The 14,326-nt window shown below is 39.0% G+C and overlaps 1 protein-coding gene across 9 annotated transcripts in view; it reads left to right on the top strand.

Annotated features, from left to right (window-relative positions):
- diaph2 (diaphanous-related formin 2) overlaps window positions 1-14,326 on the top strand; it is a 323,477-nt gene that overhangs the window by 141,529 nt on the left and 167,622 nt on the right. For all 9 annotated transcript variants that reach the window (XM_085903879.1, XM_085903888.1, XM_085903893.1 and 6 more), the window contains one exon: window positions 3,038-3,152. In XM_085903879.1, coding sequence (XP_085760005.1) covers window positions 3,038-3,152 — 115 coding nt within the window. The remainder of the gene's footprint in view (window positions 1-3,037; window positions 3,153-14,326) is intronic.

Here is a 14,326-nt window from a genome sequence, read left to right on the forward strand (position 1 = left end):
AACTCACTGCACTTTACATAGAGACAATTAGAAGCGGAATCACTCCTCAACTTTGTTTTACCATTTCTTCGACTTCTAATTTCCTTTTACCACCACACCAAAGACATGTACAAGCGATGACAAAGAGGGAAGTCAAGAGTTGTGATAGTCATTTAACAGGCCTACGTAGACATCTTCTGTTGTCATCTTACGTAACATTAAATACCAAAAGGGAACTAAGGGTGTATTTAGACCTGACTGTTTGGTCCACTTTAATCGAACCAGGGTTTAATTGTAAGGCTGGTCCGGACCTTTTGTGCAGGTGTGAATACACGCAAACGAATCCTGGTGCGGATTAAAGAAACGGACCAAGAGCCACTTTTTCAAGTTCGCTTCCAAACGAACTCAGGTGTGGTTCGCTTCAGGTGTGAATACAACCAGCGTAGATCCGAACCAACAGCACAAATATCCAAAGCAGGAATTCAGCACGTAGAACTCGCAGGTTTTCCTCCATTTGTGGGTCTGTGCTCTGTGTGCCGCCCTGGTCATTGGTGTCCAATGGGGGCACAGATCGTCACAAGGGTGGGAGTGTTTACACAATACATTTCACTTGCAAAATGTACAGTCTTAATGGGAACCACACTAAACGAAAAAAATTATGTCTGCTTTTGGCCCGGACCAAACAAGCAGACTAAAGGACTTTTCAAATCTGAATACACCCTAAGTAGTTGATAAATGTGAATGTACTTTCTTTTTCTTTGTGCCATACTCTGAAGCAAGCCACCTCGGCATTTTTAACTTTAGGCCAGTGTCACATTCTATAACCCACTATTTCTTCAGATTATATTACACTTCAGGTGACCTTTTTAAAAAGTCATATATGCAAATGTATTTTGGATTCTTATACATACCCTAACAAGAGGCTAGTTCTTTTATCGTGTCAGAGCAATAGAAAATTAGCAAGTCTTATTTGTGTAAAGCTTCACACACGCACACACCCATGTGTGTATGTGTGTGTGTGTGTGTGTGTGTATATATATATATATATATATATATATATATATATATGTATATATGTGTGTGTGTGTGTGTGTGTGTATATATATATATATATATATATATATATATATATATATATATATATATATATATATATATATATATATATATATATACACACACACACACACACACACACACACACACACACACACACACACACACACACACACACACATCATGTTTCAGTAGTTGTAGCATTGAAAGATACCTTAGATTTGCAGGAAGAGTGGTTTGGTAATGCAAATGAAATCCATAAACACCCTAGGACAAACAATCTATTGTTTTGACAGGCAAAATAATCTCCTGCCTTCATAGATTGGAAGTGCACGGCTGCCGGCGGCAAATGGTGGATTAGTTGTACAAAGTTGTAGTTATTTTTCATAACAGTTCCATCCACAGTTTGTCCTGCCAGAGCACGAATCAAAGACTTTGGAAAGTAAGTTCCATGTAATTACAAAACCATAGCTCCAAGTATATAACGTACTATCGTATGGCCTATTAGTAGATACAGTAGTTAAAGTGACATAGCTGCTGACATCATAAATTGGTTTAATAGTACTCATTTTTCTCCATATAATTTCAGTACGCTTCCCAGTGTGTGGCGATGTTGTGGCACTGCCTCACCAGTCAAAAGTAATTGGGGTGAGAATAAAAATACTGTAGTATATTGTACCATTGTGTAAGTCGAGGAAATGCAATTAAAGCTAGAATTGTATTTCGGGTTGAAGCGGATACAGATAATCCGTATATGTGACATATAAAGTCGCTACAAGCAGAATCCTGTGATAATCATCATTATAATTATTACTGCAAATCGATGTGACTAAACGATAGAATAGTTATGAGTGCAATGTTAGATGGTAATTTTAAAGCTCAAAAGTCATTTGTGATGCTTCAAAGTTTCACAGATGCCATAAAAACAAAATTTTATTTTTTTATGGTTTTCTAGTTAAAGAGTTCACAATAGTGTAGTTACTGCCTTTTAGGTATTTTTTGTTTTTCGCACAAGCTTCTATTTCCATCAATATTGTAACACCGTATTTTCAAAAATAGTTTCATAGTGATATGCGCCCTTTGGCCAAATGTATCAGGACCACATACACTGAAAAAACATAAACATCAGCAAGATAAAATACCTTGAAACAAGGGGACTGTACTTGTTTTTGTTCCGGTATGATATTGATTTATTTTTCTTGTTTTAGTCTTACTTCAGGAACACATTTCAACAAAATTCTATCAAGACAAATAATGCTTGTTATAAGTAAGAAGGCACTGGTTTTGAGGTATCCATGCGTTTCATGAGGTACGATATGAACCTCATATCCAATTACTATTGTATTATTTCTGCACATTTTTGGGTGATAAAAATAATTTAATTCACTTCACAAAACAAAAAGTTTCAAATATTTACTTCTTATTTTACTCAAAAGTAGACTATCAAATATGAATCTGTTATTTTTGTGATTTTTTTTTCTTTTTTCATTCCCACATGATACTAAGAATAGATTAGTACTGCTGGTTCGATTGACACAATTCATATATTAGGTGGCAAAATTTGAATACATTTTATAACAGCTTATGTTAACACTGGTGTTATTTAAGTACAATTTCGCTTGCTTGCTTGCTTTAGTTCTAAAACAGCTTTATATATATATATATATATATATATATATATATATATATATATATATATATATATATATTTATTGTAATGTTATTGTTCTCTGACTACGTCGACGGCATTACAATATATACGTATATATGCGTTAAAAACTATAGCAAAAAAGTTTGATGTAGTCATTCAATAAGAATTTGCCATTTCGTCTTGCAAAGGGAATCCAGTCAAAAACAAGGATGTGTCGTGTGTGTGTGTTTGTGTGTGTCCTTGCGCACATGTAGAAAACACACGCACACAATATCCAGAGAGACCTTTTTTTGAGTGGCACTTTATGTGCTTTCCGATTGGGCTGATAATGGAATACTTGCGTTACTGCAGATAGTGCCACAGCAAATGGCGGAGAATTGCATCTGGATCAAAGTGAAAGAAGAGAAGTTTGAGAATCCCGACCTGTTTGCTCAGCTCTCCCACTGCTTCTCATCACAGAGCAAAGGTAAGGAAGGAGGCGTCATCTCACTTTTCACTTCTCGCCCGCTCACACAACACCCCGCTTGCTTACGCACTTCATCAAGCATCTCTGCCTAAAGATGCCAAGCCACTTTTATCCCATGACACTTTTTTTCCTGAAATATTAATTTCAACAGTCACACATTGGCCTTGATTATTGAGTCGCTTAATTCTTAACTTTGTGCCAATTAGGAGCGCAGTGCTCCTGCTGCAGGGACTTCACATAGGTTTTCTCTCAATGCAATTGCATGATGTATTTGCTCTGATTCTCATTTTGTGTAGGTGCACAAAAGCATTGTTTGACCCGAGAGGAGCTATGCTCGGTTTGCTCCTCGCCTGTTATAGTCCAGCAAAGCATTTCTTCATTCAATATGTCTTTTTTTCTTTTGTTATTTATTTTAGGCAAGGGAGGGGGGATCTGGGATGTGTCTAGCCCTGGCCAGTTTGTTTCACCAAGAGGCTTCCTAACATTATAATGAATAACTAAAAAGTGTACAGACTAGAGTCATTGTTTGTGTTTGGAATTGTGTATTTGGAACCACTTCGCCCACGTGGTGATGTGATGTGTGTCATCCCCTCTTGGAATATGTCTGTGTATTTCACCCCACTAATTCTGGCAGCAGTTGAGGGAGAAGTTTAAACCCTGTCAAGTGCTGAGCAGTCAAATGTGAGCTCTGTCAGGCTATGTGGACATAACTATACTCAATACTTCAGCCCTTACCATACACCCAATGTCAGTTTGGACACCACTAGCTTTCTTCTTGCCTACAGGTTTTCACACAAAGCTGATCAATCTTTTTTTCTGTCTATCTCTGGAATTAATAGAAATTTTGCTTCAATGCCTGCAGGGTGATTTCCTGACATAATACAGATGAAAAGTGAGTAGGCATAGCGAGACTTAATAAAGTGGCACGGACAAAACCACCAGTCATATTTCACTGGAGGTTTTCTGCCAAAAACCTTATTTCCTAAATTGACTTGACTGGAGACCTGTGGATATTTCTTTGCATTTGCCTCTCACACCGTTGCAGTTTGTTTGTCTTACAAACGGGACCTCGGTTTACCGTGGAGATCAGTTCCGACAGTGATAACAAAGGTATTTGACTGTGTTTGCTTTTAAGAACAGAAATAGTACCCTACAACTTCATACTGTACAAAAACATGCAACAACAGCATCATTTAATAGAGTGTAAAGATTTAAACATTCTCTCAATAGTAATAATTAAATGGGCATTGGGCATTGGCATTCTTGGCCACCAAGGCACAACATTATGCATATACTTTTTTTTTTCGGTTCTTTTATCACAAACAATTTAATTTTAGGTTACATTCCCTGAAATGGGTCGGCATGTACTTCGGCCTTCATCAGAGTGTCACTGCTGTAGTTGTGACGCATCTTTATCAGCTGATGGATGAATGAAGAAAATCTGAAGTCATGGTTCTGCAGGTTCATATGTCAATATGACATTTGTCAATATAATCTAATAATAATAATAATACTGATATTTTGGGTATGAATAGAAACCATATTTCTATGGTTCCAGAGGGAAACAAATCAATGGTACAAAGTACAAGTACGTAACACACCCAAAAAAGGAGGTTTTCAACATTTTTGAATTGTTAAAATGTTCCCCACTCATAAGAATCCAAACAATATGTGTGGGTTGCATGCAGTACAGTATTTATTTGTATCCTAGATAAACTTTTTTTTTTTTTTCTTGTAAGCACAACAGTGTAGCAGTTAGTTGCAACCGAGATGTTTTCTCAGCTCAGGCACTCTTGTGGAGTTTGCATGTTCCTCCTGTGCTATAAATCGACAAATGTTTATGCACTTATTTGGTTCTTGTTCGTGCCTCACTTTTTCACCATGTGTACTGTATGTGTGTGTATGAACGAAGGAATAATTTCAGATCTCACACTACAGGTCGACATTAAAAAAATGGTTTAATTTTGCTTTAAATGACCTCTTAAATTCTCTTCTTCCCCATAGGGCTTAAAAAAAAGCTCCATAGATAGGCCATATTCCCGCTGGCAGGGTAAGCATTTCCGATCCAGCATTTCCCCTGGGAGTTACCTTTGCTGGATCCCTATCAATTACCCCTGCAGCAACTTCCCTGCATCAGCTCTTATGCCGGGATTGTTAAAACAGAACATGATTTTCTCATGAATGAAAAATGCTGTTAAATGTTTGATATGGACCCCAATCGAGAGGCGGTGGAGCCAGCCAGGGTGGCTTTGTGTAGAAAAATGCTGAAAATTTGTCACAATGCTTGACACACTAGGTTCCCATTGTAACCTCAGCCTCTTGGAGGCATAGTGTTTCTGCTGATCCAACAGTAAAAAGCACACTTTGCTGTTGCATCCTATTTTTCAAAAGGATAAACAATTCATGTTTAAAAAAACAGAAAAACAAATGCGTGTGATCTTGGAGGGAGGTGTTCATGCCCAATCGGTGTGTATTCTTGTGTATTACAAAGGATGAGGCAAGCAGGTGGAAATGCATTCCCTGCAGAGCTGCCCTCTGTTAATGGTGCAAAAAGCATCGTTGAAGCCACATTTGCAAGGGTTACAACACAAAGGAATAAAAAGAACACAATGTCAATCCTTAAAATTCTGATCCTTATTATGAGTAAAAGTCTCTAAAATGATAAAGCAACCCTTTTTCAAAATTTGCATGATTGTATGTTTAGCTAAAATATCAAAATTCATCTTTTTCCGTTCAATAATTGTGAAAAAAATCTGGTAATTCGTATTTCACACTAATCCTAATTAGCAAATGTTGCAGTTAGTTATGGTCAAATGCCAATCCATCCATTTTGTCAACATCTTAGCCTATTTAGGATCACAGGGAGCTGGAACCTGTCCCAGCTGACCTTTAGATTCCATGCCAATAGGCAAACACTACCGTACTTTCCAGACTATAAGTCACAATTCTTTTTCATAGTTTGGCCGGGGGTGCGACTTATACTCTGGAGCGACTTATATGTGAAATTATTAACATATTATTATATCATTTCACATGTTATTTTCACACTAAACCGCAAGAGGGCGCGCTAGGCCTGTGTTGATAATTGGGATGAGTCTGACGTAAGCGACGTAGAAGAGGAAGCGCCGCATCTTCTACTTCCAGAGTTTGTGGAATTGTTTAAAAGTGACCACAGGATGAAGATTTCATTGGATTTAGTGATGTGGAGTGACACGGATGGTTTGGTAAACTGTTTAGCACGTTATTCATGCTATAACTCTTAATTAACATATCAGGCACATTTTCAGTTTGTTGTTTGTGTCATGTAATGTTAGCATACCGTACAATTATTCAGCCTGTTGTTGCCTCTATTTTATTTGTATTTAAATTGCCTTTCAAGATGGCATGTCTGTTCTTGGTGTTGGATTTGATCAGATAAATTTCCCCCAAAAGTGCGACTTATACTCCAGTGTGACTTGTCTTTTCCTTCTTTATTATGCAGTTTATGGCTGGTGCGACTTGTACACCGATGCGACTTATAGTCCGGAAAATACCGTACTTTTTTTTTTAGCGGCTTGACATTGCAGTGATTATTTTATTCTGAGTAAACTATGTTATTCTGTTTTATTTTTTTTTCCACCTTTGACACCATCAAATGCTCTGAGATCAAAATATTCCGACCGCCAAATCACGCTACATTATCGCAGCCACTCATCTCTATATGCTCTCATCTTTTCAACATTTGTACAACACATGAAATGTTCCTTTTAGAACAACCTGGCCGTGTCCGATTAAAAGAGTTTTTTTACGGTTGCTTTTGCACTCAATTTTTTTGCTTCTTTTCTTCCTCGCCACAATTGCTTTCCTTCTTAACACTCTTCTTCTCCACTGACTCCCCCCTCCTTCTCCTCCTCTCTGACTTGGCTTCGCTTTATCAATCAGTTGGTTTTGCCTTTTGTGTGGCTCTTGGGATCAAATCAGATTCACTCCAGGATTGAACGCGTGTTGCCATGGCCCGCTGCATTTGAAAGGCAATCCATTCAGCTGGAACTTTTGCACTTCAATTTGGAATAAGATGGATGCTGGTAAACTTTACAGCCCTCGAAATGTGTCCTCCATTGCCTGACTTGCCTCACATCAACTGCAGATGGACAAGGCTTGCTTATACATAAAATGGTGTGACAGATTGAAACCGAAATCCCCCGCATTATGTCTCGTGTATTCATTATGCCTCTTTGGCAATAATGAGTATTGATTACATACAAGCTTTTAGGGATGCCGGTAAGGTTGTAGCCATAAATACATCCCATCAAACTTTAAGGCTTCATTATGGGGGCTCGTTGATGTTGCGAGGCGCATTTCATCCTTTCCTCCCTTCACCTACGATGATGCATAATTCATGTAGGGGATGAGACTGTCCTTGTCAACTGCTTGAAATACTCGCTTTGGTTTGCCGGACTTTTAGGGGACCCGTTGCAAACCATTCTAGTGTAAATAAGCTCATCTTTAGCCGCTGTCACAGATTTCTTTGTCAAATCGTTGCTGTCTTGCTTTTCCTTGCTGAGCGCAGGTATTTCTTCTTATCATTAAGCCACACCCACACAGTGCCACCAGACTGTTTATATTGTTCCGTTCTTCTCGCAAACATCATTAATCCGCTCCCACGTAGCTGTAAATTCTCCAGACACTAAACAGCTGGGTTCGCAGACAGCCTCATGTAGTTCATTCATTGTTGTGCTTGGGAACTGGCAGTTTTATGTCTCTTTTGTTTACAGCCCACATTCTGACAATTAGCCTCTTACATCTATTAGGGGCGGCTATGATAAATGCCTTAATTTTTTATCGTGAACAGCAAATGTGATCAAACATTTAGAATGAACAAGGTTATGCTGCATAGTTGCTACATCGTGAAGCTGAAGTCAGTGATAGATTACACGACTTGGCAGCGCTCAATAGTGAGCACAGTTAATTCAGGCCTGACTTGTTTGCTACCTAAACAGGCTGCCATTGAAATTGAACTAGGAAATGATGATAGTTGCAAGTTATAAATACATTGTGAAAAAAACACAACTTACATTTTTGACGGTGCTAAAGCAGTAATTCATGTTCGATCAACGTGAAAATGGCAACAATTAGCACAAGCAAGCAAGTGGTTTGCTACTCACAGTTTCCAGCTTAAACAGGCTCCTTTTAGAACTCAAACAATTAGCGGAGTTTGTAATTTAAAATGCAAATCTAGTTTTGCAACTGGAGTTGAACTCCCCAGTGAGTCACATCACTTTCACACCCCTGCTATAGGGCAGCACATCCCCAGTAATGACCCAGCCAGGATGGTGGTAATGATGAAATCGGTGGTGGTTGTGCGGGGGTTGGGGGCGGGGGGGTTAGCTGCCTTTAGGACCTTACCTAATAAGCCTCCTAATAACTCTGTTAACATCAGGGCCGATCGGGCCATCGGATCAAACGCACTCAACCGATGTATGAACCCCACATGACGCTCCGTAACCTCACACTCTGGGGGGTGTAAAAAAGAAGAAAGAAACCTACAAGTCAAACCTTCAACTTGTGTGCTCACACATTGCAACACTGATTGTCACTTAAATTGTATTATGGATCCTGTCAAACGTTTAGTCACAAACATTGAGTTGCTTTTTATCTCGAGACAACAACAGGACCTCTACCTTCTCATGTAACACATTTTATCTTCTGTCCATTGTTACAGTCCATTGTGGTAATTGTAGTAAACACACTTTTGATACCTCCCGCACTCTCAACACGTTTGCTCAGACTCTAAATCGTCCATAAGTAATTTTCACCCAAACTCGGTTGTGATATGCACCACCCCACCTGTAACTCAATGGTGACAAAGGTTTTAGGAATTGTTTGGATAAACTGCCTATGTTTGATTGCAGTAATATTATAGAAAATAAGGTCCAGACTCTCATCTTGGCGACACCAAACTCTTTGGGCATGTTGATATCTATTTGAAGGCCAGGCCAGCTTCCAGTCAAGAGATATGGCCACTTTCCGTCCAGCTCATTGTTTAACAGCAAACAAGACCACAATTGGCGTTTTACCACATGCTCATTCCGTGTGTCTCCCATTGTTGCTGAAGGATAGCCCCCATTCCCTTTGCTCAATTATTTTGATGGCTCCAGACCTCGACTCCAACTAGTAAATCACAGAGTCCGTAAATGCCCGTTGTTATTTCAAGCCGCCTTGATAGGTTTTTATCTCATTTTAACAAACAAAAGAGTCCAAATGGTTGCATTTTCCTCATTCTGGACGAGAGGCCATTAATTGCTGGCGCAGGCAGGAGACATTAGTCTCAATAAAACACAAAATAGCCTGATGTTCATTTCTTTGGCCCACTGTGACTAACTCAATGGTCAGTTCTCAAGCATGTTCTTTTTTAATCATATATATATATATATATATATATATATATATATATATATATATATATATATATATATATATATATATATATATATATATATATATATATATATCTATATATCAGACTTGCGTATGAGTGTGGGGGTGGGTGTGTGCGCGTGTGTTTCAGGGAGGGGGAGAGAGATTTGCTCTAATTCCAGCTTCATATTACCTCGCTGTGATGTCCCACTGATTTTAATCTTCTCCTCTCAGATGAGAGCCATTCTGGCTTTCACAGTGCACTTTAACTTTAGCCCTCTGAATATTAGCTGCCTTTGATACCTGCCGCCGACAGCCTCCCATGTCTGCACCCCCCGTGCACATTTACTGCCCTTCTGCTACTCTAATTCAGTCATCAGAATCTGTCTCTTTAAAAATAAATATCCCTTGTGCGTTGCTCTTTTCTCCGCTTCCCCCTCTGATCCATTAGCTATGGTTTACGGAACTGTTTTGGGTGTCATCTTTTTCTGGTATTGTTTTAAGCGGCTCGTGCTACAGTGCTGGCTTGACTATTTTGTGAGAGGAAACCGAGGGCAGTGAGACAGTGGCCCACCGAAATGTTAATGTTAAACAATATATTGAGTACAGTGTATGATTTCCCTGTGCTGAGTTCAAGTCATTGGAAGTTCACTTACCTTTGTTCATAAATGGACTGAATGCATTCACTTTGGATCATAACTTTTGTAGAGTCTCATTCAACAACATATATTTAAGTTAGTAATAGATACATCCTTGTGAGGCAATGTATTTTGCTTTTATTTATTTTAAAATGCCAGTGTCATTCAACTGTATATTCTCACGAAAAAAGAAGTATGACATTGTCTGTGTGATCAACATGATTTAATTTGATAGATTAATCGGTATATTTACACGTGTCCTGTTTTCACCGTGGATGTTTTCTATGGTCCCATCAACATTTGGACCATCTTACCTTTTTTCCCCCCTTTTCATTGTGTGACATTTACTGTATAGTAATGTCACTCTATGTTCTATCCAGCATACCAAAGAGGGGAAATAACAACCAGACACCATTATGTTTTATTCACAAGTGATATTTACATTGAAATGATTTATTCACATGTTTTCGCATGCTTTTTCCAATGGCTCCGTTGTTTGCACAGAAGCCTACTTTTGTATTTGATGCTTATTTACAACGAGGCTTACATGTTAAGAACGGACAGTGTCATCGAAGTTTTAAGCTGTTGAAAAGCCCCAGTGAAGCTTCATTAACTTCACTCCACCATGATCCCAGACAGCACACTATGGAGCACATTTTTAATGCAGGACACAAGTACAAGAGCAGTGGCGCCTTTTTTTTTTATTGGAAATACTTGATGGATGCACTGCTGCGCTGGATTGACCAGTTTTGAGTAATGCATGGAAAGAAAGAGGCATGTTTTGGAAAGTTAAGTTGTCGGTGAAGTTGCTGAGTCATGGTTCTCTCAAGTCAAATGAAGTTTGTAGGCAAATACACTATCAAGCATTTCACAAATGATAGTAAATCAATCTAGAATGATTAAACTCCACTACAATATTGTAGATGCTATTCATTTTTAATATGTAGTATAACCCTTTTCACATGACTCATTAAAAATATACATATACAAAATATACATATTTTGGTAGAAATAGAGTATTTTAAATTTTGTTTGTTTGTTGTGCAGCACGGTGGTACACTGGTTAGCATGTCGCCTCCCAGTTCAGAAGTGCAGGGTTCCATTCCATCTTCTTGCGTGTAGTTTGCATGTTCTCCCCGTGCCTTCCTGGGTTCCCCTGGGGTACTCCAGTTTCCTCCCATATTCCAGATTACCATGCACAGTAAGTGTGATGGTTTTTTTGTCTATGTGTGCCCTGCGATTGTCTGGCAATCAAATCAGGGTGTCCCCTGCCTACCGGCCTAAGACAGCTCGGATAGGCTCTAGCACCCCCAGGAAACACATTGGGGATGTGCACTTCAGAAGATGACTCAATGTTTGTTTCATTATTTTCCGACAGTCTGATTTTTTTGGAGGGCGGGTAGCTTAATGCTTCATTGTCACTCAATCAAAATAATCTTATTTGAATGTAATGCAGTGGTTACATTTTTATGACTTCTCGCTTGAATCTTGTAAGTGATTTTCTTGCAGCACGACAACATAAATTTGCAATTTTAGTTAGCAAATTGACTCTTATCTCCCATCTCCCTTTTGTTTTTACTTCATCTTTTTCAAATGAGCTCAATCATCTCCACAGTTTTCAACTTTTGCCAAACTTTTTTTTTGTTTCATGTTGACACCGTTAAAAGTGCTTTGTGTTTGGATTTTGTGTTGACTGGTGATTTCCATACCGATCGGAAGGTGCACACAATCCCTATTTCCCTGGTGGCCAACAGCTTACTAGATAGACAGCCAGAAACCCCGTCGCCTGCTGAGTTTGCTACATGGTATTACGTTTGATTTGTCATTGAGCCTCTTTGCTAGAATTGGTTTGTGCCAAGAGGAATGGGATGGAGGATAGACAGAAGGAGTGTTGGGGAAAAGAGAACAGCCGTGATGTCACCTGGTAGATGGGTAAACAATCAAGTCTGGAGTGTGCTCAGGATGGGGTCTCTTTGAATATAAACAATCATGACTTTTCAAACCACCGTGAGGTAAATTACTTCTCAGATGCACCAAAAAAGGTGACTGTGGTGGGCAGACCAATGTGATTACAAATGGTGATTCACAGTCACCCTGAAATGAACAAAACAAACAGCAGCTTGACTGAAGGAAATTGTAAGGGCCGGAAAGACTGGAATTGTGAAACTGTTTCAGTTTGTCACAGTCCAATTTTGTCAAATGTGTCATCGTGCGGATGTGCAGTATGTTGCGTTTGCAAGCACATAAGTCCACCTGATTTCTTGACTTGTACTGTTAAACATGTGCTGGCGGGAGTGTATGGAATGTATGTCTTTTTGCTTTGAAGCAAACTCGAATTGAGAATTTTGTCTCAAGACAAAAGACGACCGTCAATATATAAAGTCTAGAACCCATTGCCCTAACCTTTTTTGGACGATGATTTTCTGCATCCATCCTTCCAGTATGTTTACACTCTAGCGACAAGCGTGACCTGGAGTCAATCACAACGTGGACTGTTCGCCATCCAATGACAAGGCATATATAGAAGCATTCACCCTGATGATATTCACACTTGTGGACAATTTAGGGACTAGAGTTGAGAGTCGTAGATTAGAGAGCCTGATGCACTGAGCGATGTGATTGGCAATAGATTATTACTTTTTCACCATGCTTGACTGACCCAAGGTCAAAGTGGTTCCCCTAAATTTGCCTTTTGCTACCGCATTGAAGTACAATTTCTTTTATGTGTTTGCACTTTCCTTAACATTGCGAGAGAGGACTTTATTTTTATTTCTATCACCTTTGCAAAGGTCTGTTGTTCTCAAAGGTCCTCCATTTTTAATTTGTTGGTGCGCAGCATGTTGTGGAAATGTTACCAGACTTAGGTTCCTGAAAATGAAATGAAGCTAAGCTAGCAATATGGTAATGCCTTGTTGTTCTTGTCTTGAATGATGCATTGCAAGGACCGCCAACTTTCTGCTCTGCGTCTTTTGGCTCTATAAAGCAAATCTACTAAAATGATATATCATTTTGAGTAATTCTGCTCTTTCAGAGTAAATTATTGTGGGTCATGGCAAATGGTGTTTGATAAACTGATAAATGTATGTTGATAAACCCTATGAAAGAGATTGAGTGGAGCAAATGCTGAGTCCAAGAACATGTCACAATCTTTTTTTTTTTTTTTACATCAACACTAAACAATGCTGCAAGTTGCCTTCTCCGGTTTACCATTTCTTGCTTTTATTTTTCTTCCCCAGTGCTTATATTTTCTTTTCTGATATCATTGTTTTGTTGACTTTACCTTCCTGTCTGCTCCTTGTCTTTATCCCTGATCATTTTCTTGTAGCAGCATCCTTGCATCTGGATTTCATGGTCTACAAGAGTGTTAGGATTGTGGTCTTTTTTTCCTTTCCACCACCTGATAAAAGAGTTTTAGTGCGCAGAATACTATTTTTTTTATTGTTGCCTTGGGGGGTTTTCTTTGAGTGGCACTTGATGTTGTCCTTTTGACCATACTTTATTAACTCCACAGTACACATCTCAGAAATCTGATTATCTTTTCAGAGAATTTGGAAATGGCTAATGTTCAAGGTGGAACAATATTTTTCTTTCGGCTATGTCTGGGTGCTCTTTACCCCATAAACAAACAGGGAATGTAGAACACGGAAATCTGTTGCAGCTGTACAAGTATTCATGCAAAGTTCAAAGTCTCGTTTTGTTTCTTGGCAGTTTCAGTGCTTCTGTAAATATGTGCACTGATGCTCAAATTCAAAGGCACTGTGGGCAGGTAGGCTGGCCACTGACCAATGGTTTCCAGCAGATGTGTCATCATTTACACTGAAATATGAGCCCACATCGGCGTATGAGTGCTGACTGAGTCGATGTCCATAAATTAATGATTTGCCGCATGGAAAGCCGCGATCCAGCAACGGTCGATGATTGTTAAGTAGGAGAGTTTTAAAGACTAGACAGATCATACTTTGTACGCCCAGATTTGCATTAAAGTGTTCTCGCTCTCCTTGACCTTTCTTTTCACCTTTTTCCACTCTCCACCAATCCCTCTCTGGCTAAGGTAAAACCCACTAATTAAAGTTTGCACGGGCCACAGGCGTCCCCGGGGATGTAGAGGCTCCACAAATGTACTGTGTAAGACCAATTAAC

This window comes from Syngnathus leptorhynchus, chromosome 2 (genome assembly GCF_054491065.1).
Source record: "Syngnathus leptorhynchus isolate UIUO chromosome 2, UIUO_Slep, whole genome shotgun sequence".
NCBI classification, from domain to species: domain Eukaryota; kingdom Metazoa; phylum Chordata; class Actinopteri; order Syngnathiformes; family Syngnathidae; genus Syngnathus; species Syngnathus leptorhynchus.